General features: G+C 42.1%; 1 protein-coding gene across 2 annotated transcripts; it reads left to right on the forward strand.

Annotated features, from left to right (window-relative positions):
* Positions 1–7,264: 7,264 nt before the first annotated feature.
* On the forward strand, positions 7,265–26,539 carry sdc4 (syndecan 4). 2 transcript variants are annotated; one of them, XM_033626839.2, is made up of 5 exons: positions 7,265–7,530; positions 23,506–23,740; positions 23,848–23,891; positions 24,123–24,321; positions 25,405–26,539. In XM_033626839.2, the coding sequence occupies exons 1-5, from the start codon at positions 7,477–7,479 to the stop codon at positions 25,554–25,556; spliced, it is 684 nt and encodes a 227-aa protein (XP_033482730.1). In that variant the 5' UTR covers positions 7,265–7,476; the 3' UTR covers positions 25,557–26,539. The 2 variants fall into 2 exon arrangements, with proteins under 2 accessions (XP_033482730.1, XP_033482729.1); XM_033626838.2 differs by having other exon boundaries at positions 7,338–7,530; positions 23,503–23,740.
* The last annotated feature ends 549 nt before the right edge of the window (positions 26,540–27,088 follow it).

The raw sequence follows: 27,088 nt of genomic DNA on the forward strand, positions 1-27,088 counted from the left end.
CACACATTTAATCACAAACATGTACTCATTAGTGAAAGACGTCAGCACCAGTGTTTCCCAAACTGTTTTAGCTCGTGACGCTTTATAACAAAACCCTTCTACTTGTCACTGGTTGATTCGTCCACTGTTTGTGAGCAGTTCATCCTAAAGATGTTGTTTTATGTGAATAATTTTCGATTCCAGAAGAGACAAAAATTATTCAGTAATTTACACACGAAAAAAAACACTGAAACAAATTGAACAACACATTCTCCGGCACATATTGTCGTTTGGTCATGGACCTTCCACGTCGACATATGATGTAAGGTACCCTGGGTGTGTTGGTTGTTGACGTTCTGGGATGCCAGTTTCAGCCTGTTACATGCATTGTCTGTTTTAAGAACAGACTTTCTCTTTTCACAGGTAATGTACAGTTTGCTACAGACTCTTTCAAAATAAAAGCACTACATTGCGACAACACCCAAAATTGACATTTTTTCCTCCAACAACACACACACCTCGTTGGGTTTAGGACAAAAGAACAGGGTTTGGCTTTACAATCAAACGGGAAGCGAGCATCGACCGCCGGGGGGGAAAGTCGTGGTTGTTGGACCCATCCACCACCCCTCCCACCTGACCTACTGGGACTTCTGCTGCCTTAACTTTCATTTTTGTCCTGCCGTGTTTCCCCCTGATGTCACCGGGTGCCATTAAACAATAACAGCAACCAGCCGCGTATCATGCCGACGTGAAAGGACAGTTTTTGTCGTTGGTGTGTGACGCATCAAGTCACTGAACAAGTGGCAGTTTTGAACCACTTCGGATTGAGACCAGGTTGAAGTAAATGTGTGACCCTTTACTAAGTCCCGCTCCTCAAACACAGACTGGCCAATCACAGCATAGCACTGCCCAGCTCCGACAAGGGTACAACAACACAGCTGTGCTCCATAGATTCTCATTCATTCACCTGCAAAATGCTTTCTGTGTGAGTCTGATGCTGTTTGTCACAGATGGGCTATTAACTACGGTGGCCAACAGTGAAAACACTAGCCCTTTTTAGATTGTGCAAATTTGCAGGAAAGCCAAATCAGTCTTTTTCAGCATTGGCAGTATAAAAACAAAATCGGGGAGTGCAGCAAAATGCCGCCTACCTACTTTTGTTTGTACAGAATGTGCCTTTTTCGGGGCAATGGGGGGCGTGAGCAAGTAACAAAACGTGTAGCTCAGCGTGTGACGTAAACAGTGACGTGGGAGGGAAGCCGCGGCTGGTCAGTCCTTCGGCGATTCTCTCGTAAGTCGGCCCGTTCTTCACCGTCCCTGTCATCTGACGGTTAATGGCCTCTTCGTTTGCGAGGACAAGGAGGGCGCGCAATTCCTTGTCTCCCCAGTTGCTCATCTTTACAGTGTCTGTCAGATTTGTGTTTCCCTCTTGCTACTAGCTGCACGCTAATTCCTGCTATCAGCTGTTTCCTGTTTATCCACCGCCAGTGGCTCGCACGTGCGGCGTCATCAACAGCTCCTCCCACAAGTCTTCAACAGCTCCTCCCACAAGTCTTCAACAGCTCCTCCCGTTGCGGAAGGCTGCCTCTGTCTTTTTAAACTTAAAGGGTTCCGCCAATATGTCTACCCTACGAGGCGGAAAATTGGGCACCTCGGATCAACTCGCCAATCCAGCTCTGTGTGTCTAAACGCTCGCAGCTTGCCGGCAAAACGGCCCAACATTCGCAGAAAATGTTTGGTTTGTCCATTCTGGGTTACTGCAGAAACATGGCGGTGCAACACAGTGATCTCTGTAGACGAGGACCTGCTCCCTATGTAGATATAAACAGCTCAATGAGTTAAAACCCCCACAATAATTCTTATTTTCAGGTGATTAAACACTAAAGAAACATGCTTATTACATTCCATTACTGCCAATATATCCCCCTAAATCCTACACTGGACCTTTAATTAGTAGTTAGGCTACTTGTGCATTTATCTCTATACTTTAACAATTTCTACAAACCAAACACTCAATCATTTAATGCAGAAAATAATCAGCAGATTAATCCATGATGAAAGTGATCATTAGTTTAAAATGAGCTCCACCTTAAACAGCTACAACAGTAAATTCCTGCCTTTACATTAATGTCACAATAATCTAATGATATCATACACTGTAAATCTGTGTAACAGTCACAGGGGACATTTTTATACTTTTAATACGTTAGCTACATTTTCCTGATTAAATTTACAGGCTACTTTTACTTTAACATTTTCATGGAGGACTTTTACTTGTAGTGGAGTATTTTTGCAGTCAGGCATTAGTAAAGGATCTGAATACTTTTTGCACCACAATAACAAGTCTCACAGCCCATGCCCAATGCACAGTATAAGTATTACAACACTACACACCATAATTTATTTCACCAAGATGCTCAAGAAAAGTGAAAACATGGATGATGCAACATCGTAAAGCGACGCATAGAGGAAAAATGAAAACAGGAACGTGATGACTCATGTTGTTGCTGCTGTCAGAGATGAGCTCTGGAGAGTAAAACCATGTGGAAACTGGACCACTGCGAAGCCCAGAGAGGGGAGGAGGGGAGGAAAGTGAAAGAGGGGAAGAAAAGGAGGGAGAGGAACTTTTTACCGGAAGATGCCGTCACTCAAAGAATTTCCGTGAAGCAGCACAAAAACCCACAGGCATATAACTTCCCTTTTACGGAAACAGAAACCAAACAGCTGGAAACGAATTGAACATGACTTCATGCAGAGTTTTAAATATTCCTGGAGGGAATTAGGACCATCGTTCAAACAGAGCTTCACCACACGTCCTGCTGATCTTTTCACGTAATGTTTTGACTGGAGAAAAAACATGCGACAAATGCACATCCTAAAGTAGGACAGTTTATATGAGATTGACAGAAATATGTGGACACCCACACAAAGTTTGAAATCATTATTTAAGTTGTGTTTATTCTCCGATGGTGGGAAAACAATCACCTGTAATCACATACTGTGGCCGATAAGATAACAGCCTGTGGCTTATCGACAAATGGCACGTTATAAAACGACACATTATTAGCTTGTTATGTCATTAATGAAGACAAACAGAAGCAGATGTTGTCTTTTCCCTGAAATAAACCAGTGATTCTTGTGCCACACTTAACATCTACTAGATAGATAGATAGATAGATAAAATAGTCAAATTATTTACCAAAAAAAGACAATTCAGGTATCACTCTAAAAAAGAATCCTCTGGTTCAACGTTAAAAACCATCAGACAAACTAAATTAGTTTAGTACAACCAACATGAGTTGCTTTGACCTCGAAAAAAAGAATAATTAAATTGAACCAACTTAATATAAATTCAAAAGTTGTGGTGACATTTGGTGGTCAAATTATTTTATTTAGGCTATAATGTTCTAACATATTATTTTAATTCAGTCAAAAATGTCACAAATTTTATCAAAAAGTTATCAACTGACTAAAACACTGTCATGTGACAAACGTAATTTTTTTATGCTGAAAAACTGGGGAAAAAACCCACAAGTACACAAATCAGCTTCACTATAACTCGCAGCATTCACAGACAAACACTTGTCTTTATCTGGACACATTTTCCCCACAAATACAACATGCTAACATTATTAGCACAAGCCTATGGCATTTTACATTGTATAAATTAGCCTAGCGACCAGCAAACCTTTCCTCAACTCATATGAAGCCAGGGACAACAGCAATATTTAACAAAGGTAACGTTACAAAATTCAGCTCCATTACAACTCACAAGGTTCACTGACAAAACAACTGTCTTATACTAAACACGTTTTCCAAACAAATCTAACATGCTAACACAAGCACAAGCCTATGGCATTTTACATTGTATAAATTAGCCTAGTGACCAGCGAACCTTTTCTCAACTCATATGAAGCCAGGATAAATCACACACATGACTTAAAGGGATAGTGCACCCAAAAATGAAAATTCAGCCATTATCTACTCACCCATATGCCGAGGGAGGCTCAGGTGAAGTTTTAGAGTCACAAAAACAAAAGAATTGACGTCACCGTTTGAAAAATCACAGGTTGCCGACCCAAAACTAACAAACTAAATAAATCCAAATGTCAGCAATCACAAATATCATATATATCAGTCTTTTAATAACGCACAGCAGTATCACAAATGGACACGTTTCAGCACTTGGCTTTCCTCAGCGTTAATGCACAAAGTGGGTATAGCCCACATATCTAACAGACAGGACCTTGCTGAATCACTCCAGCTGGCACGAATCAGTCAATCAACCAATCGGACCCAAAGATCCACAGAACAAGATGTAAAGACAATACAAAGAGTGGCCAATAGGTATGCTGAGCCTACAATCCAATTAAATTAAAATTAAAATAATCAGATGACTATCCTTAGTACGTCAAAAACTATCTCAACAGTGACTGATCAAAAAAACTTGAACAGATCAAGTATAAATACATATGTAAACATCCAGATAAATAATGACATGAAAAAAGTGTAATCACTCTAAAGGTAAGTCTTATATAATGGCTATATCAGCCAAACAAGCAATAATCACAATACAATGATCAAACGATACCAATAAACAGTTAAATAAGTATCCTTAAATTACAAGATCAAAAAGGACAGAAAAAGATAAAAAAGATGAGTCACCTATCCACAAGACCAAATGGGTTCCATGTTGAACATATTAAATCATGCCAGATGACAAACATGTGCACATGCTGATACCCAGCTATGGAATAATACAGGAAACAAACATCTTTCTTTCAAAGTCCAGTGTCATGTAAGACAGTAGCCAGACTAGTATCTAATCTACCTCATCAAGACATAGTGAGTAATAGGTATAAAGTACAAAAAATATAAAAAATATACAAAAATGTAAGTGGATCACCTGCAGTGTGCCACTGGAGACTGTGGGCCTGGCTCAAATAACCCAAAATACATCAGGATAATTATGTGGCTAGTAAGCAGGATGTCATTCTATGAATAATCCAGTTGGAACAAGGCTGGTCAAACTACATACTAACAATCACTAATGTTTGCATGTAATGCTGTCAGCTGATGATACACAGGACATCCACAGAATAAATTACGTTCGCAATATACAAGATCAAAACATATTCATAAAAAATCACATTCATAAAAAACAAGAAAGTACCAGTTCTTCATTTAAGCCTCTGGGATGCTCAGTTTGTAAGTGATGTATCCAATAAGCTTCTCTCTGGAGAAGTTTCTTCTGTCTATCCCCTCCTCTCAAAAGTGGTCTAACCAGCTCAATCCCCATAAAGCGTAAACTACAAACTCCATGGCCAGCCAAATTAAAGTGCCTGGCAACCCGAGATCTCTCATCCCCATTTCTGATGCAACTCTTATGTTCAGAAATCCTAATTCTCAGTTCTCTTTTCGTTTTGCCCACATAGTATAAACCGCATGGACATTTCAACAGGTAAACTACATGTGTGGACCGACATGTGATTCTATCCCTGATCCTCATTTTATTGCCTGTGTGAGGGTGTGTGAACTGGTCTGCTTTAATCATAGTGTTGCAGCTTATACAATTCAAACAAGGGAAATTACCCGGGGGAAGGAGAACTTAAAAAATGTTTAGGTTTAACATATAGATCTGTCTTAACGAGTCTGTCACTCAAATTATGAGGTCGCTTCGTAGCAAATATAGGATGGTTCCCAAACTCATGGCCCACAACGGGATCACTAGACAAAATATGCCAGTATTTTCTGACAATATGTTTAATTGGCTGAGAGATCGGAGAAAATGTTGTTGATAAAATAAGGGGCTGCTTTTTGGGAGGAGGGGGATTAGATACCAATAAACTGTCCCTATATGTGGGCTATACCCACTTTGTGCATTAACGCTGAGGAAAGCCAAGTGCTGAAACGTGTCCGTTTGTGATACTGCTGTGCGTTATTAAAAGACTGATATATATGATATTTGTGAGTGCTGACATTTGGATTTATTTAGTTTGGAAGTTTTAGAGTCCTCACATCACTTGCAGAGATCCAAGGGGAGAGGAGGTAGCAACACAACTCCACCTAATGGAGGCTGACAGTGCCCCAGATTCAAATGTCCAAAAACACATAATTGAAACCACAAAATATCTCCATACTGCTCGTCCGTAGTGATCCAAGTGTCCTGAAGCCCCGCCATAAAAAGTTGTTTGGAAAAACGTCATTTGAACTCTGTTTTTAGCCTCATTGTAGCCTGTAGCTCTGACTGCCTCTCTGTGCACCGCGCTCAGGTGTGCGCGTTTGAATCTGGGGCGCCGTCAGCCTCCATTAGGTGGAGTTGTGCTGCTACCTCCTCTCCCCTTGGATCTCTGCAAGTGTTCTGTGGATATTTGGGTCCAATTGGTTGATTGACTGATTCGTGCCAGCTGGAGTGATTCAGCAAGGTCCTGTCTGTTAGATATGTGGGCTATACCCACTTTGTGCATTAACGCTGAGGAAAGCCAAGTGCTGAAACGGGTCCGTTTGTGATACTGCTGTGCGTTATTAAAAGACTGATATATATGATATTTGTGAGTGCTGACATTTGGATTTATTTAGTTTGTGAGTTTTGGGTCAGCACCCTGTGATTTTTCAAACGGTGAGTCGAGCACGTCAATTCTTTTGTTTTTGTGACTCTAAAACTTCACCTGAGCCTCCCTCTGCATATGGGTGAGTAGATAATGGCTGAATTTTCATTTTTGGGCGCACTATCCCTTTAAAATGCTGTTTTTGTGGAGGCTTTATTGTCTTCACAATTTATTGTTTCTTATCTGTGAAGTTCAAGGAAATCAAAGCTTTGTTTCCACTGAGGGAAATGGTTTCAGCTTGCAGAGACAGACAGGAGTGTAGTTACATTTCTAGGGAGGTGCACACATCAGGCTACAGGGTAGGTACGGTGATGATTCAAAACAGAATTATAAACTGACTTTAAAACTTGAGTTTGATTGAATTAACATGCACTGTCCCTTTCTAAATGAAACAAACATAAACATGAAACCACTGGTCTGGTGAGCAGCTCCAGACTTTACACCCTCTGACATCACAGGTTCATGGAAATAACATGTTGGAATCATTAATTCAGGTGGTGTTCCCCTTTAAACCTGTGGATACGGGTGTATGCTTTTATTTTGAAGGGCTTGGGGGGCGTGGCGGACTTACCGTAAGTTATGAGAGCGTGACGTCACAAGCTCGTCGCTGATTGGAGGAGAGTTGGGGGAGAGTTTACGCGTCTGAAATATAGCAGCCGATCAAACCGAGAAGCCCCAGTTAAAGTCACCGGAGAGAAGAAGAAGAAGAAGAAGTCACAGTGAAGGTGATAAAGCGGACCAGTTCTCAGCAGCTCGTATTTTTGTTGGACTATACCGGAACACACACACACACCGCCTCCTGAAGCAACACTAACCCCCCGCCGCTGGTTTTAAATCTCTGCAGCTACACTTCAACGACTTTTTGAGAAACTTTCCCTAAAGGACAGCCATGCTCAACCTGTGCCTCGTGCTCATTTTATCTGCCTCCGTTTTTTCAGAGTCGGTAAGTTGTGCTTTAAATCTCTCTAACTGTGAGTTAAAGTTTATAAAAGTGGTCTCTCCGCCTCGGTCAGACTGGCAGCGCCAGCTAAAGTACGCTACGGTTAACCGAGTGAGGATTAGCCGTTAACGCGACTCGGTTCGCTTTGATTTAACGGCTGTTAACGGGGTTTCATGCTGATACAGACGCAGAGCTGCTTTGCTGTTGTACAAAGTGGATTAGATGGACACTTCACTGATTCTCGGTGTTGTTAGCCAGCTAGCTTCACTGCCAGAGTGGAGGCTAGAGTCCAGGGAGTGTGTGTTGGTTGGGGGAGAGGAACACACACACACACACACACACACACACACACAGGCATCTATAGCCTGCTGCTATTATCCAGTATGGGGCCCAGATGGGGGGTAGCTGGCAAGTCACTTTTCCTGCCTGTGATGGGCCAATCACTGGGACATCTGGGCTGCTCTTTTTACATGAATGACTCTTTCTGATCAGTCAGATATTTGCCTCCCTGTCCTTATTTAAAAAGTAGGTGCTTACTAGACTGTGGATCTGCATGTCTTATTGTTTTACTGCATGATTTGGTGAAGAAACTGACATCTGGGAAATTCACTTGAGACTTACTGCTCTCTTAGCACCTACAGTCACGTCAAATCAGGTTTATTGCCATGTGTTTGTCACATACAGGGGGTTGCATTGGTGTTTTGGTGCATAGCTATACATGTAGTAAGAGAAAAGCAGTGCAGGTACTGCAAAATTCCAGAAACTTAAACATAAAAAAGGGAAAATACAATGTGAACAAAGTACTAATGTTAATGTAACGCGTGAAGCTTCACATTATGTTGGTATTACACATATTCAGTGCACATCCCACTAAAAGATCCTTCTTCAGAAAGCACTGATCGTTTGCAGATAAGTGAAACAGTCTGTTGCTGTGTTGTGGAAAGCAACAGACTGACTTAATGCCAAAAGAATTTGATTGCTGAGGAGCGTCACTGAAAGTGGAGGTGGTTGACGATTACAATGTTTTTTCCCAAGCGCTGTGTAGTTTCCTGACTTTCAATGGTCATGTGTTGCACGTATTTTTCGGGACGTGACCCCTCCTGGCTTGTTTTTGCGGGCTTTTCCACATTATGTCACTTTTGTTTTGCTCCTATTTCATGATGCATAAAGTCAGACTGCTCTCCTGTATATTATTGACACCATTATTGTGCTGCCACCCAAGCTTAGCTTCACCATTAACTATTCATGAAACACGTGTTATTCAAGTACCTGTCGTGCTTTGACCCAGTCCTGCTTTCCCTAGAGGAAGGTGTTGCCATGTGATGTTGGTGTGTCTGTGTTAGAATGACTGTCACCAAAAAATGACTCTTTAAAGAGCGGTAACAGACAGTATTTGGTCTGGAGCTGTACTTTGTACCTTTCATGTGGATGGACTTGTGCATTACACGAAGAAGAAACCTCTAATTGTATGTTTAAGCCTGAATTGGTGCTCACACATACAGTACAGGACACATCTAGTTACCCATGTCCCACCTTATATTTTACAGATTTTGAGTTCTTATTTGAAATTGTTTGTGCTGGAGTGCTAATACAGGCCGTGAGGATGCCACCCACACACACACAAACACATGCACCCTGCCCCCCAGTAAGCCCAGTTGGTCAGTACAAATGGTGTGAAAGGGTGAATAGCAGCAACACAGACTTTACCACCCACTCCAGGATGGACTACATGCCTGGAATTATCAGTTATACATCAGTGATGTTTTAAAGTTATTTGAAAGGAGGCAAGAGTTCAAATATGAGGGCGTCACGAGCTTCACTGTGACGTACTATGACACATTGAAATTTCCCATGTGGAGCCAGAAACGCCTGGGACGCTAATCCCAGATTGAAGAGCTGAACTTTGCCTGCCTTCAGGCGGCTTTTTTCCACCAGCGTGTTGATGTCATGAGCCAGCGATTCCCAGCGAATCGCTCACTGTTGGTCGGATCCACCTCGCCTTTACAATCTGTTACATTCCTCAACGCCTTGTAGCTTCTGCTTGCTCACTCTGCCTCATCTCGTTGTCACCCCCCACTCCCTTCTCCTCTCTTTTTTGATTTCCCCTCTGGAATGTGACCTTTGGTGACCTTGACCGGCCCTCTTGGGGATTTTGCACACTTGGAGGGATCTCAATAGGGCCCTGGGGCCTTTTCACAAGAGACACTTCTTTCCTCTAGCCTAGCCTAGCGTGGATGCACCTACAGCTTTCCCACCGAGATATGCTGTGTTTTTTTTTTTTTCAGCTCTTTAAATGAGCTGTTACTCTCCAGATTTCGACTGATGCTTCTTTAGTCATCACTAAGTCCGTCTCCCAGTCTGTCCTAGTCTGTCCCTGTCTGATCAGTCTTACATAGGCCTCTGCGACTTCTCTCCCTTCTTTCTTTTTTGCTCCACTTTCCTTTGATGGATACTTAGCCTCTGAGCTATGACAATCCTTCCCTCCACCCCCCTTTCTCCCTCCAGCCTTTTCTTCTTCTCTACCCACTGAGGTCATTATTGGTATGTGGGTTTGGCGTTCCCAGCTAATCGATAACAATGTTCTGCTACCTGACAAAAGATCATGCTCTGAATGCAAAAGGCTTTTTGGGAGCCACAGGCATGATTGGAATGTTTTTTATCAATGGACTGAGTTGGTTCTCCTATCAACTGGATGCCAAGAGTCTTAAATATTCTAATCTTGGGAAGTTATTGCTTCATTTAGCAAAGTCTTTTGCTGCCCGAGGTAGAAGGACTCTTTTAATTCGACCATTTTGATTTCTTATGCTGTGCTCAGGCTAAGGTCTCACGGGCAGTCTTATCAGTTTGTCCAAGATAGACCGGGCCAAACAAATCCTGTTCTTCATGACTTTTTCCATTGACCTCAGCATTTTCTGCCCATGTATGGGAGCACAAGTCACTACAAGTCCTTCATGACCAAGTAGAGAGTGAAGGTGAAAGATAGGAAAGTACAGTAACTGTTTATTTTTTGTTTCTTAAATTAGTAAAGGCTGAGCAAACAAAAAGCAAAAAGTCTCTTCACACGTAATGTGGTTTTCATTTCAATTGGCAGTGTCAAATCCCCTTAATTTACCAAATGTGCTTGCAATGGCAACTGTGGTGGTTAATCAGGGTTAAAAATCCTCTTTGCCCCGGAGTTAATCCATGTTGCCTCACCAAACCTCGGCTTGTTGCCTTTGGAGCCTTGGGGCTGAGTCCATTTGTTATATCTTGTTGGAATGTCACTGGTTTTGCATTTAGCCCCCGAATCATTTGCACGAGAATGAGCCAGGGTTTTTTGAAGGAAGTTTTTTTTTTTTTTGCATGATGGGGTGCGCTGAAAGCCTGTGCGGTGAAAAGAGCGCAGGGAGGGAGGGAGGGAAAGAGGGAGCATGATAAATAGTATCACTAGGATGTAATAATGGTTCCTGCATTGCTGTCCGCTGGTCTATAAAATCCCTTTGGGCCGAGGAATGTTGGCACAGAGAGAGGAGGTTTTTGTCCTTCCTGCCTGTGATGGAGAGCAGTCGAGAACCTGATTCCCCCCCTCTCCCTCCACCCCCTTTCAACCACAGCATATTCTGGCAGTTGTACCGGGAACTATATGAATACATTTGGGGCAGAAGTCGACCATAAAACCCCCCTCCTATTCTGGTTATATCACTTTCATACAACTTTTTTTGGACTCTTTTATGCCGGAGCCACTTTCTAGTTAAACATAGCCTGGACCCTTTACACCAGGGCACAAGTCAAAAGGGCTGCAACTACATATTATTTTCATTATGGATTAATCTTGTGACTATTTTCTCACTCAAAGGAAAGCCTTGTCAACATCTGTTTCAGGGTTTTGCACACATTCATTTATTTGTGGCGGCCCGCATGACAAAAAGATCTGCCGCCACAAATAAATGTTTTATTTTTGGAGCTGGGCTGTTAATTTGAGAGCTATTGGATAAACTGTTTGGTTATATATAGCACCACACTATTGGAGTGCAGCGCGTGCTGGGGCGGCGACATGGTAGCAGGGCGTCAGGTGCATTGAACGTGAAACTTAACCGTTCATTCTACTGGGCCTAAAAGTTTGCATTCATTCACAGCAGCTGCTCCTCTCATCCATCGACCTGATCTGATCAGATCAACTGATCATTATCCATCCTGGCGGACTAGTAAAAATGTAGAGGGTCATGGCAGAACACGGAATATAAGCCTGGCTGTGTTTCCATTGGGAAATGTATCAGCGAGCCTGGAGGGGAGGCCGTTTGATGTTGTTCCTTCAGCCCCTGCCATCCCCTGATACCCTGTCATACTCTGACAGATGGTTATTCCAGGCCTGAAGCCAGACTGTTAGCAACTATCAGCGCTGATGCACTCAGTCCCCCCCCCCCCCAGCAGAACAGATGTATCTGACCTGAAATTTAATCAAAATGCTTCACCCTAGGGCTGGGCAACAAAATCAGATATCCCAATAATGTTGATGTATGTATTTCTATCTGTCATGTGACCACATTTAGGGGTGGTCACAGAAGCTTTCGGAAGACATTCACATGGCTTGAGAGAAACAGTCAAAGTGTTGTGGATCTTAAAGATGATTTCTCAGAGGTGTGTTGTGTGCTCTATCAGATGAGAGGATTTGCTGCTTTTCTTCATCACATAAGACTAACTGGCAGCAAACCGAGGTGATGGCCATCTCGAAACATTGACATTTGGCCATTTATTTGCTCCTGATAGAACATTTATTTTCATTTAATTTTAGACACTTGTTTATTGTGGGGATTTTTGCAGTAAGGACTTATTGTGTTGAGAAGAATTCTTGTGGTGTTCTCTGGAAATTTATTTCCCTGCAAACAAAGCTAAATTGATGTCATTTCTGTCAGACCTCTCATGCCATTTACAGTACACACACACACACACACACACACACACACACACACACACACACACACAGCCACCAGAGATCAGAGTGCTTTTGGGTGGTATGAGGGCTTCCCCTCATTCAGACATCCTTCCTGACAAATGTGTCTCAATAATACAGTTCTTCTTTGATGTGGTATGTGTGTGTGTGTGTGTGTGTGTGCAGGCAAATGTGTCTCAGTATTAGTGTGTGTGTTCTCATGTGCTCCTGTGTCGCTTTGTGTATCTGCACGTTTGTATCACAGTGTGTGAGGTCTACCTCTTTAGACCACCAGTGGCTCACCTAGTGGGCTCCACAGTCACTAAACGTATTGTCAACAACAGAGGACACCTTGTTCGTTTCAAATCAGTTGAGCTCTGATAAACTTTGGTAGTTTTTGGCCTTTGTGGGTGTGAACCAGTGTTTCCTTTCACCATGAAGTGATGGAGCTGCCATAACCTTGAAGTTTTTATTGCTGTTTAAGATGAGCTATGTCATGCCACATGTTGTGAAGCAGTCATGTTACAGATCATATCCTCTAATTGTTTAAGTAGAAATAAAGATAATTCTGTAATGATGACCTGCTGACGTTGGTGCATTTTCTTTGCATAAGTCAACTTTAAGTAAAGAGAAGGGAAAAGTTGCTGATGTATAGTTTTCCAACTCCAGCAGAGCTGTTACCACTGCCCATCACAAAATATTACAGGGAGGTGTGTGAAATATATCCAGTGTAGGGATTTTACCCTTTAATGCCTAAGGAGCCACGCTGCGTAAATTTGATCCCTCCCTAAAACCCAGACTCATTTAAACATACTTAGCACATGTTAGTGAGAGGGCGGGGCTACGTTTGCTGACAGTTTGAAAGCCACTTCACTGCAGGATATCGCATAAGTCGAACCGTGAACCTAGAAGAACCATCCTAGCAGTCATTGGTGGTTTGGCCCAAGCTCTTAATTGTGTGTGTCTCTGTGCAGAGAGTGCCTTGGCTCCATTGTAGAGAGGAGAGAGGAATGCGGTGGCTGGCTGAAGAGCCAAGGTCTTGGCAACTTAGCTGACCCACACAGAGAGACACATTCCTCAGACTGCCTCACTCAACAGAGGCACACACAGCTTCATACGGTCTATCGAAGATGGCAACACACTCCTCTGCTTTTACCCCTTTCAAAGGAATAGTTTGACATTTTGGGAAATGCACTCATTCGTGTTGCTGCCGAGCTGGATGAAAAGATTGATACTGCTCTAGTGTCTGCACATCAAATATAAAGCCAGGTTATTTAGCTGAACATGAAGACTTGGATCAGGGGGAAACCACTAGCCTGCCTCTGTCCAAAAGTAACAATCGTAAACTAATGAGATATAGAGGGTTAATTAGTGAGCTTTAGAGATTCTGGGGGATGGACGTTTGTTATCTTTGGACAGAGCCGGGCTCAATTGTCCCTCCTGATGAAGAAAAGCAGCTCATCTTCCCATTTAAGGGGCTGATATTAGATCATTTCTTGAGCAATACTGAAATGCTAAAACAATTATGAAGATATTTTTTATATTTAAAGGGATAGTTCAGCTTTTCTGAAGTGGGGTTGTACAATGTACTTATCCATAGATATTACCAACAGTAGATGTCAGTCAGTTTGGAGGAGCAGACAGGAGTCTGAAATGGAGGTGAAGCAATGTACTAGTATGGAGGAGTCAGCAGCAAAATGTACGACAGCCACTTACAAAACGTCCCTCCAAAAAAAAATCTATATCAGTATGAGAGTACACTATATTGAGAATATTTCCACCGCTGTACCTGGTATCACCCTTGTATCACTCTCTACAAAGCCAGACTCCATTGAGAAAAACAGTGATTTAACATTGCTGAGCACAGGAGCTGCTGTCGACTGCTGCCTCTCAACAGTTATTTTGTTTATGTTATTGTGTGACTTTGGCATTTTAAAGAGTTCAGATTCACAAAAGTCACACAATAACCCAAACAAACTCAGTGATCGAAGCAGCAGCAGATCAGCAGCTCTTGTGTCCAGCAAACTAAAATGACTGTTTCTGTTAATGGAGTCTGGTAGCTTTGATGAAAGCATAGATAGGGAACTGAAGCATTAACAGCTTCCCTGTCTGAATGGGCTGTCTAACAACAAGGTAGAGCACTGAAAATACTTTCAATATAGCATGTTCATAAGTTGTTCATTTATTGTTTGAGGTGGATAAAAATGTTCTGTATCCGACTCCTGCCTGCTTCTCCAAACTTAGGGGGTGTCGATTGACATCTACTGTAATAATACACTGTCTATGGATAACTACCCTCATACAGCCCCACCTCAAAAAATCTGAATTTTCCCTTCAAGTAAGGCAAGAACATTTGCATTGATGGCTTTATACAAATTCAGAGTACACAGTCATGTTTTTTCAGCAGGTTAATTAGTACCAGAAATTCATACTAAACAAGTTTCTGTACTTTCAAAGTTTTGTCTCTGATACTGGTTATTCATAATGTGACTTGGCCCATGTTGAGAGCCAGGCCAGCTCATGCATTTATATGTGCTGGATTAAGATTAACCACCAACATTAGAGAGATCTCTCAATCAAGTGTGATCAAACATTGTCACCAGTGTCAGAAGAGCATTTAATTTGACTGTAATTTAAATTAACATGAGACTTGTTTATGATGTGTCTGGCATTTTTCTCAGGACAAACAAAGACCCTTTTTAGTATTTAAGTGGAGCTGAAGTGAAGGTTGCTTACTGGTATTATGAGCGAGAAATTGGACTGATCCACAGCCGTAGGATAAAGAGTCGATTTAAGCATTTCTCCTTAGAAATGAATCAGAGTCTTTGTGACTAATCTCCCACCATGAATGAATGGACATCCTCACGTTTCCAAAAACACTTAGAAGTATAAATAAGTCAGTAAACTTCCATGACTCATATTCTGGAGTCTCTTCAGGCTTTTATTAAACACTGAGTTGATTTGTTTTAGATGGATATTTCCTGTTTTCCTGCCGTTTTCTTATTCTTTCCTGCCATTTAAAGCCTGAAGTCGATCTTAAGGCTGATAATAACTCCTCAGTAGCTCCCATTGAGTCTATTGGACTGTAATGTCTTTGATCTAAGGCAGAGATATGCTCGCCTGAGGGAGTGACTTCAAAGAGATGGAAGAGTAGGGAAGACATTAGAGCGGCACGGCTTCTGTACGAGTTTGACTCGCCGCAGGCATTCGGCTTATTCGTCCCATCAGTCATGGATTTGGTTATAACGGAGAACCATCCATGGCAGGACGGTTTCATCGATGGAAGGAAGTGACCAATAAAGGCCATTACGATAAGACTGGGGACGCTCCCTCAGGAGACGCTCATCAAAACTCAATTAGGCTTATCAGTGGAGACTGAATCAACACTGTCTGCTGCACAGCTGGCCCTCCTGTACAGCTTCAGTCTTATCTGGAACGATCAGGAAAGGAGTCATACAGAAAACCAGTGGTCCAGGCCAATGTCAAAGCTGAATGCAACAATATTACTCACTTTACTGAGTAATATTTGTCTTTGTGATGAAGAGAGAACAGCCCTGATTGACTCAAGCAGCTGAGTTCATCACGTAGTTTGCTGATTATAGCTGCGTAGCAATTATGTCTATAGATCTTATCACACAAGCCCAACCTCTCCATCTGTACGTTGACAGGATCAAGGCTGCTGTGACTTTTCTGTGTGTCATGTTGCCATAGAGTCTCACATAGTGCTGGTAGGTGGAAATGCAACTATAGATAGAGCGGGCGTAGGTAGAAGGAATCTAGAGCTTGGCTGTCAGAGCAAAAGGCAAAGGTAGGTGTGTGTTTTTGTGTGTTGAGTTCCAGTGAAGTCCAGCATGCAGCTCTGTTCTGTGTTTATTAAAGGACAAATGAGGCCTATAATGGGCTGTTTTCAGGCCTTGTGAAGGACTGACTGTATGTAGGAGCAGCAGCTCTGAATAAAACACTCGACTTTATGGTTTTAACAAAGTAATGATCCCATAATAGATCACTTGCTGTGGCGCCATTATATGCCATAAACTCAAGAACTTGGACTCATGAAGTAAATTTGTGACGGTTCATCTGACGTGTGTGTGTGTGTGTGTGCCCTTTAGCAGAGTTACATCAGGGGTCAGAAGTGCATCTTACAAGCAGACCGGGTGACACAATACATGGTGCAAATCTTGCTGGTTCAGGTATCACCCAGCAGCAGGAGGGGGAGGGGGGGAGTTGAAAAACAGGATGGGAAATGGAGGGAGTGAAGGAAAAGAGAAAAGTAGTTGACAAGGAAGGAAGGAGAGACGGGAGGTTATGAAAGAGCTTAAACTTCAGATCCAGATTATCTTCCAAAACCATTTCGTCCATTTTAGTTAATTTTGGCCCCTGAGGTCATCTCCGACCAAAACCGGCAGCTGAACGTCACATGAACGAAGGAGGAAAAAAAGGTTAGAAAACCACAATAACTGTCTTTTCTTAAAAAGGTCAAGAGACGTTGGGCATCACAAAGAATAAGGAAGCACATTCCTGCGTGCTGGTGTTTCTTTTCTGTCTTTTCATACTTTGTACCTCCTCCACGCCGCCGTGTGAATGGACCAGATGCCTCTCTGTGTGCCGGCAGATGGAGGGATTGTTTCCCCAGTTTAATGAAGGGAGGCTGCTGGAGGCTTATCCCCGGTTACCTTGGTCATTGATATGCTCTTGAGGAGTCCACTGGCATTGTTTGGCGTCAATGGAAGGGACAGACCCAAAGGCTGGGTGGCGGGTGTCTTGACAGACTGCCTTTCAGTGAATGCGGACAATTGGGGAACTGGAAAGTTTAGGACCTCCATGCTGAGAGAGGCAGGATAAACAAGGACAGGACAGGACGAGAGACTAGAGTGGGGCAAGACGGGAAACAACGCTTTTTATTTCAGCTTTTATCATCTCTGTGGAGGCTTTCCTTCATCAGACCAGACCATTTCATCAGCGAAACCTGAGATTCTCCTGATCAAAAGTTAATTCCCTGCAGAGAGACAAATTTACAAAAATTACAAATTGTGTTAACGCACAAATATTCCCAAATTAACAATATTTATTTGTAATAAAAAGTGGTGAAACATAGTTTTCTTTTTGATCCATTTAATCTGTAAATATACTGATAATTGTTTTTAATGGTAAATATTTTCTTGTGCTATCTTCCTTTTCTTTGGAATATGCTGCCTTTTGTTTTCTCTCGTGGTGGTAAACCTGAATATCTTTCAGAAACAGTGATGGGCATTTTTCATGACTTTGTGCTGTTTAATTCATTGATAATGAAAAAAATCATTGTTTGTTGTTGTTGTTGTTGTTGTTAGAGGAGAAATAGAAAGTGGTTTCCAGTCAAGACGTGTCTCAGGCAACAATTAATGTTTTGCATATTGATTTTCATTGTAAATACCAGCCTGTTTTTCACAGTGGAGCTGCTGCAGTAGTTAACATGTTGGCATTCTTTCCTTTTCTCAACACTGCGTTCTAATTCACATCCTGCAGAGTTTAATCTGTTGACCAAGGTTTGTTTGTTTCGTCAGTTGTGATGTCGAGGTCACATGGCCGATGGTCTCAGACTTGCTTTGACACAGCGAGGCCAAACACGCTCTGCAATTTCACTAAACAAGGAAAAGCTTGGTTTGGCTGTTAGATGACTCTGACCTTCGTGGCAGACCAGGACTCGAAATAAAAGGTCATCTGGGCTATTTAAAGTGTTTATGAGAGCAGGAGTCTTTGTCTGTTTTTGGAAGAGATTCAAGAAATAAAATACTGGGAGGAGTTTTACTGAATTGCCAGTATTTGTACTGACTGGATCCTTCATGCTTTTGGAAACGGAGAGTGGTGAACTCCATTGTCGCTGCCTGTTGTGGTACAATACTTGATTAAATTCTTAGCATGTAGTGCGTCACTGCCACAAACGGAAATATTATTTCCCAGTTCTCTCCATTTAATCCATTTGGTTTGGCTGTAATCCACATCCGGCTGCTTATCAGCTGTTGCACATTAGGCTGAATATATATGAGGCCATGAATCACTGAGGGGAGGACAAAATGGTGATCTGTTTGGGTCGTAAGTGGCTTTTTAAAATGGCTGACAAATAATGCGGTTAACCAGCTTTAAATCAAGAGTTAAGCTCTGAGATATGGTTTTGATTATACCATACTGACACGATATTTCAAAGCCTGATGGACATACCTTTGGTTTCTCCAGAAAACAATGGTTAGCAGAGAGCGTAATCATGAGCTTTGAGGATATCCACATTTTTGAGAAACCTTCCTAAAGTCCTCGGCAGCACACTCCTGCATTCTTGTGTATTTACTGTACATGATGTGCGTTATTCAGCTCTCCAGGATGTCGGGTCAGCCTTTGTGGCTTCCCTCTGGACCACAGTGTGTTCTGCTGCAAAGCACGTAGCCAAACTTTGTGTTGCTGAGCTCATTAAGGTTGTTTGTTGTGAACACATTAGGCTCAATATGAGGGCGTGACAATTTTTCCTCTCAGATTGTACGCAGCAGACATGCTCTGGGATAATGGTAGTGTTTAGTTACACTGCTAATGAAAGAATATGTATTGTTTGTAGAGTGTGAGATGGACTGCTGGCTGACATTTGTTTTCATATTTTACAGTAAGTATCTTGTGTCATTTTTTCAGTTTATAAAACAGATTTAATACAGTTTATGAGATTTATTGACACTGAAATCCAATAGCAGGCAGCCATGACTGAGCAACAAATCAGACAGGCCCACGTTTGGTGGAAACCAAAGACCAAAGATTTTCATGTTGACGTGGTTACATAACCGCTAATCAGGCTGTTCTCCCCTTCCTCTTCACCAGTCTGTGCTGGTTCAGATGATAGCTGGTGTCAAATGGAGGCATATTTGTGCAGCAATAGAGTATCACATCGCTTCTATCCTTTTTGTGGGGTTTTTGATACGTCTTCAGGCTGTTACGGAGCTCAGATCTGACTTGTGTGAAGCAGAGACTTCCTGTTTCATCCCCTGCTCTCTGTTGCGGGTGCGTTGTCCCTGAATACATTTTTGGATTGGGAACAGAGTGAGCTTGTTTTTGTCCCGGCAGACAGGAACTTGGCCTGAATCCCATCCCGGCTCTGCTTCCTGGGAGAATATAGTAAAGATGGAATATCCCCCACATCTGATAGTAAATTCAGTGGCTGCCATCATAACAAAAATCCTTCAGCTTTTGATCCGTCTCTTTCTGCTCTGACTTACTGAATAAACCTGACCTGTTGGGACAGGTCTCAGGGCGGGCTGCAAGACAGTATGCTGTTGTTTTAGGACACACGAGGCTGCAGATGGTGGAGTTCCTTAAACACATCTCCCCAGGACACAAATGTACGTCCACATTTCACCACAGGGGGCTTTAAAGGTCAGGGGCAGCAAGGAGGAAGGGCTTTATTGACACTCCAGGACCTTGACAGGGACAAACATATTGGCTTCTCTGGGTATTGAGCCTGTTGTCTTTCGCTTATCAGACAAACTCTGTGTGGAAATGAAATACACAAATGGTACTTTTGTTTTTAAAACTCTTGGGCTGAACAGAAAATATGTTTATATCCAACAAGGCAACAAGTGAAAGACAAAATACCTTCCCTATAATGGATACCAAATGAGTTTCTATCCAAGAAATTATACAGAAAATAAAGACATTTGAAATAAAGCTTACCCAACAACCAAAGCTGAGCAGAAACACAGATGTATAAATTCCTCAGGTAAGACAGCAAAGTGTTGCAGTTTGGAGAGTCTAGTGTTCAGGTAGGATAATAAAGTTGATAAAAAAGTTGTCTTTCGGGGCCTTTTAAATATCATCGTCCCAAACCACAAAGTAGTGCACAGAGTAAAAGGCACCTCAGGGAATGATGTAGAATATGAGTGTTTGAATGGATATGACTCATGCTAGCACACACGGCTGGATGAGCCTGACTCAGATGGATCCATATTATCATCTGAATCATCTCATCTGAGTGTGTTTCCGATAATGTGACTCAGCGGGCTTGTTCCAGCACGCCGCAGCAGCAGCCGACTTCACTCTGAATGGCAGTGGGGAAATGAAGAGCCAGTAGTCACCATTTTAAGGCTTAGGATTAAGTACACACACACTCTCAAAGGCACGCAAGCATGCACACACGCAGGATCACAGCGCCCCTGTGTCCATGTGCAGGGTTTAAATAAGGACAGAATGGAGCAGTGGTCCCCAACCAGGGGGACGTGGACCCCAGGGGGGTTCCTCCTATAGTTGCCACAGGATACGTGGAAAGATTTTGGAGAAACTCGGACTACAGATTGGTATGATTTTGATAAGAAAACAAAACTAGTTAGCAAGCGCAAACAGATGTCCAGCTAAAGGTGACAGAAACAGTTGAAACTGTTAACTGTAAGTAAACAATTTAAACAGTTGGCTAAAAGTAAACAATATAAATAACAAGCTTCTCACAAACAGTTGAAAAGGTTAAAAGTAAACAATTTAAATACTTGGCAAGAAGTAAATAAATGAATTAGTTTGCTGTAAGTAACCAATTGAAATAGCTAAAAAGAAAAAGTTTGGATAGCAGGCATCTTGCAAACAATTGAAATTGTTATTCCAGTTGTTTACTTTTAGATAGTTATCTATAAGTAAACAATTGAAAAGGTTGGTTAAAGGTAAACAATCGAACTAGTTAGCTAAAAGTACAAACAATTTAAATAGTTAGCTTAATGTAAATAATTGAAACAGTCAGTCAGAAGTATTTAAAGTGACCTCAACACTGACTGAAAAATGTAATAATGTCCATTTTATTATAATCATACGTTAAATAATCCCTAAATTTAAACCAGTTAAGAATAAAATATTTATCTCTCACAATAATTTTTGGGAACCACTGTAATAGAGTATAAAACTACGTAGGGTTTTCTTTTGAATCTTTGTGTCTCTGTTAGTCTTTTGAAAGAAGAACTCACACACAGACAGAAACAATATCAAAAAGGAATAAAGGAAGAGTCACTTTAAAAACAAAGAAGCCAGAAAATGTAAGACAGCAAACACTCAGGTCTTCGTCAGCGCACCTTGTTGCTCTGAGAAGTCACAGTAAAATGGCCGCCTTTGTTTGAAGCTCTTGTGCAGTCACAATGAGGCATTCCCTCCCCTCCTTCTGGTCATACAGGCTACTTTTAAAGAGAGAAGCAGCGTTACTATGCCAAGTATTTGAGAACACACACACACACACAATGCTTCGAGGCCCCAGGCAGGCTTAGCCACCAGCTAGCCTTTAAAATGAAGACCCCTCACAGGACTCAGATGGAAGTAATTATGAGGAGAACTCATGATGTCAACAGAACTCAATCTGTGTGTGTTTGAGAGGGGGCAGGGGGGGGTAAATGAGGATGTTGTGGGAAGCCCAGGCATGTTTCCAGTGTGATTTGTGGTCAGCTTTTGTTCTCAGTAAATGGAAGGTCTCACTGAAAAAAGCTTCCAGCACTGCTCCGCTCGCTCTCGTATCTTCAGTCCTTTTTCTGTTCAACAAAACACAATGACGGGCTGCGTCTTGTCACAGCGTCTCATCAGCCTGTCTGCCTCAGTGTGTGCATGTTTAGTTATCGATCAGGCCAGGTTCAGTAGCTCCAGCATCTTCCAGACAGAGTTGTTCAGTTTTAATCTGTTGCTTACGTATTTCAATTAATCGATCAGTCATTTAGTCTCATCAAGTCATCAACCAGAGCTCAAACTCCTCTTCAAATGTTTTGTTTTCTCTGCCCAACAGTCCAAACGCCCAAATATTCAATTTAAAATATAGAGATAAGCAGTAAATCTTTGAGCTCTGTGTCATTGGAACCTGTGTCCACTGCCTGTTTCAGCTCTGCAATGTTTGAGCTAGAAAATGCATTTCCTGTACAGTATGTGAAGTGGTAGAATTTCAGAGTGAAGATGTTTTTGGTTTTAAAAAAAGTTCTGTATCTGACATTCACAGGTCACACAGCAGCAGAAGTAGTTTTAGTAATTGTATAGAAATATCATTATTATCAATATCAATAATAATGAGAATGATACACTGAGTATCCAGAAAAGCATTATTAAAAAAAAAAAAAAAGTCAAGTACTTGTAAAGGCAGACATGAGAGAAGCTTAAAAGTGGTAGTTGCAGTGGGTCATAATCTGAAAGGATTAAAATGTTCGTCAGCAGGTGATTTTATAGTCGGTGTGAATAAAGAAAGAGACGCAGCAGATTTCTTTCTCAGTTTGACCATTGTATTGTGATTAACTCTCAGGTGCTTTTAGGGGCCCAGTGTTTGCTGATGCCATCTGATTTTCACTTTGTACTTAAAACATCAGAAGCAGATTGGTGTGAATGGTGTGAGAAGTGTTCAAGTATTTCAGCGCGAATAAAAAACCTGAAAGACTTGAAAGCTTTTGAACGAGCCGCTCTGCAAGTTAAGGCGATGGGGTTTAGCTGTTCTCACCTCGTTTTAACCCCCCCCCCCCCCGTTTAGTGTTGCCCTAATGCTGATTAAGTGTGTGTGTGTGTGTGTGTGTGTGTGTGTGTTGAACCTGTTCGACAGCCCTGTGTTTTAATCCATTCACGCTGCTTACTGAGCAAATGGTCAATGAAATTAAGTGTGCTAATGTGATTAGAGCAGGTCAATGTGTCTTCATTATGTTAATCTTCATAGTGATCAGAGCCACAGTGGCTCCACAGGCTGGACAGGGACGTCTCCTCATTCACAAAGAGCTGCTGCTAACAGTTATTTTCATAACTGGTTCATCTGCAAACTGTTTTTACAGTTAATCATTTGGTGAATAAACAAACCATAATGATCATCACAAATCATTTAATTTGTGGCTTTGTCTGATTAAATGTTAAAGAAAAAACTCACAAATGGGAATCTGTAGAATTTTCAAAAACTTAGGCGTTACCTGGTTGAGCCGGTGAACTTTCCAAAATGTTATTAGGTGATGAAGGGTGATTTCTCAGTGTGATTGTTGAGCCTAGTGGCAAGGCTCTATGGAAGGTAGCATGTCTTGGTCCAGACTATTGAATGGATCCCTCTGACCCCTACTCTGTCTCTGGTGTCCCAGCAGGTGAGGGAGACGGAGACATGGATGCCCATGAAGACGACACAGACGGTCGCCATGTCAACGCACCGTGATGGCCTGGAGTCATCAGGAGACTCCCCTAACGGCTCAGACTTTGGCTTCACGGACGACGAAGACGACGAAAACGACAAATATGATCAAGATGATGATGATGATTATTACCCGCTGTACGATGACGAGGATGAGGAGGAGTACGAGTTCTCTGGATCTGGTGACGGAGGTCAGTCTCTACAAACACTTAAGAACATTTAAATTAAAATCTGAAGTTTCTCTTGTAATTATTAGTGAACACTTCAGATTAAATGACGAATCTGCTTCTTTCTACAGCAACAACTGCGTCACCTGGGAGAGAGTCCAAACCATCAGTTAAGGTGAGAAACGTCTAGATTTTAAGATTTGCTTTAAGATAAATAATCATAATTAACAGAAAGAAACCAGTCGTTGTCCCAGTTAAGTGTTCTGAATTTCTCCACTTCCACTCAGCTTTTTCATGATACTACAGACCTGTTTTTAGACCAAAGCAAAATGATCTAAACACAGTGTGGTTAGCCTTGGTTCCACTCACTGACTTAGTGTTTTTAAATCCCTCCCTTCATCCTCAGCCTGACGTGAACGACAACAAGATCCCAGAGGTTGAGCGCCCGGTGCAGCCGACAGTCGACGAGGTGGCCGTTATCCGGAACAGTAACGAAATCCCCATACTGAGGAACGAGGCAGAGCCCAGTGAGGAGCACCCCTCCAACGTCCTCATGTCCCACGCCAGCGACGACAGCATCTTTAACAAGACGGAGGTCCTTGCAGGTTGGTTGGCTCCCCGACTGTTTGTCCATGTCTTGATCTTCAAGCAGTGAAGAGAAGTGACATTAGGTTTAAAAAGTATTTTCTGCCTCTAAAGTCGCGCAAAAACAGGATTGTTGGAGGTTCCTGGTTTTGTTTGAATGAAAACATTTTATATTCATGAGAACATCAGTCTTCTTATTCAGAGAGTAAATGGAGCTGTTGTTGAGGCCTCTGTGTTTTGTCTGAAACGTATCTTGTCAAGACAAAAGTCCCTGAGACGAAAGTCTGTGGGCCGAGGATATCCTGTTATTTACACAACAACCGCATCAAGAAAACAGGAATTTAGAAATCTTTACAGGGCAAGAAAAAGAATTACGAAAACATTTCCTCAGCTGTGTAATTCTACACAAGGTCGTTGAGGAAGTGTTGATGTGTTGACTATAATATCAGTTGTATTGAACTTCTCTAGTATAACCCTATAACAGAGGCGTTACATGATTGTGCTGTTGATAACTGTTCTGTACGCTGACTCAAAGGTTTTTCTTCAGACCCAAGTTCAATCTGATACTTTCACCCTTTTTGCACCAAAATGAATGTGTTAATGCAGATTATTTAAAACTCACTGGAAACAGGTGATAGACTTCTTTTGCATTGCCAGTTGACGAGTATGCCCTCATGTTTGTGTCTTGTGTCACGTTCAACATCACAAACATGCTGAAAACAGGTCAGTGAACGGTAGAAAGCAGCATAGAGGCCAGTGACAGCGTTCCAGTGGTTTCCTCTTAACTCTGTTATTTATTCAGTCTCTCTCTCAAACTCTTTGCCGACTAATTAGGAGCGATGTTCGAGAGCTGCTTAGACAAAAAGCAGACAGGATTTGTAGCTGAGGTGACCGTTGGAAAAGTTACTAACAATCACCAGAGGATCCACGATACGATATTATCACAATACAGTGTTATTGTGATTTTAAATATGTTGCAACATGCTGAGTATTTTAATAAAACATACTGCGTTTTATTACCTTTTTTCAACAGTAAATTATGCATTTCTGTCTGTGTTGAATCCTCATTGTCTTAATTTAAGTCTCTTTCTCGTCTCTTCCAGCTCTGATCGCGGGCGGCGCCGTCGGCCTGATGTTCGCTGTCCTCCTCATCCTCCTCCTCATCTACCGCATGAAGAAGAAGGACGAGGGCAGCTACGACTTGGGGAAGAAGCCCATCTACAAGAAAGCCCCCACCACAGAGATCTACGCATAGACCCTGACCTCCCCCACCTCCCCACACACACACAAACACACACCTCACTCCCTTAACCCTTAAAACCCAATCAGGGCCAGCGTCTGGCCTCACAGTGCCTCATCATCATCATACCTCCTCCTCTTCCTCCTCACTTTTCTTCAGCGGATTGACGCTCGTTAACGAATCAGGAGAGAAGCCCCGACAACACAATCGATTGACTGACTCCTCCTTCCTGATGTATGCTTATATTATTGGTGCTCTCTTAACCAATCAGAGGCTTTGTTGGTCCTCACGTCCCTCTCTTTTGGTTTTGTCAAACAAGGAAAAAACGAGCAACAGGAGTGGACGATTTCAGCTGCGGTACATTTTATGTCTTGTGTTTTTTATTATTATTTTGTCCCCATGTCGAGAGAAAAAACAACAGAACTTCACATCTGAGGACTCAGAGAACTTCAAACTCCTCTCTCCTCCTCTTCCTCCCCACCTTCCAGTTAAAAACACTAACACTGTGCAGTCATTCTTGTCTCGGTACATGTTAACAGTCCAGTTATTTATTTCCCCTCTCTGTTATTCCTCTGAACCTGTTTTCTTGGACTGCAGCTTCTCACATTACTGTAGCAAGTGACTTATATGTGAACATTTTTATTAGAATTTTTTAAAAGAACTCCTCGTAATGCAGAGAGATTTCAGTTTTTTATTAAAGGTCCTGTCATGATGGGAAAGAATTGAGCTCACGTTGTTGAAAATTCATTTTGATTTGAGAGAATATACATCACTGTGTGGATTTATTCTGTCATTCGTTCAAACTGATATGAAGAGTCCCAGAGAGTTGTATCCTCACAGTGCTCCTACAGTGACAGAGAGAGAAGAGACAGTCAAACCAGGGTCAAGACGTATTTGCAAATCATTGTTTCTGCCTGATCGAGCGCCGTGAGATGATTCAGTTCATGTTGTGTACATTTTCAGATGCAGCAGAGTTCATTAAAACAACCTTAAAAGACTTTTCTTTTTTTTTAACTATCTGGCGTGTTCTGTATCTCCTCGTGTGGGGAAAGTCCCGTCAGCCTGGCACGTAGAGCCTGATAACTAAGCTAAACTAATCCAGAAAAAGAATTTGCAAATACTGTATGACCCGGGTCACACACACACACACACACACACACACACACACACACACACACAGTTGCATCGCAGTGTGTTGTCCTTTGCTGCCCGTTTGCAAGATGTTTTACCACTGTAATAATTACCGCTGTGCCTCCAGGGTTTGTTTTCTGTTATTATGGTGAACTCGACTGGAGTCAAACCAACATGCTCCTACAGGGTGACACACCTACATTCCTCACACACAAACGCACACACACATACACAGCTCAGTCATGTGTGTAGGGAGCAAAGATTCAAAACCATGGCGACTGCAGCTGCTGACCCTCTTTCACAGTGACATTCAAGCTCAAAGGAACAGTTTAACATTTTGAGAGGGGACGACGTGGGTGCAGGTGTCTGTTAAATATGACGCTGCAGCCTGTAGGTGCTTCGCTTAGCTTAGCTTA

Source organism: Epinephelus lanceolatus, chromosome 1 (assembly GCF_041903045.1).
Source record: "Epinephelus lanceolatus isolate andai-2023 chromosome 1, ASM4190304v1, whole genome shotgun sequence".
Lineage (NCBI taxonomy): Eukaryota > Metazoa > Chordata > Actinopteri > Perciformes > Serranidae > Epinephelus > Epinephelus lanceolatus.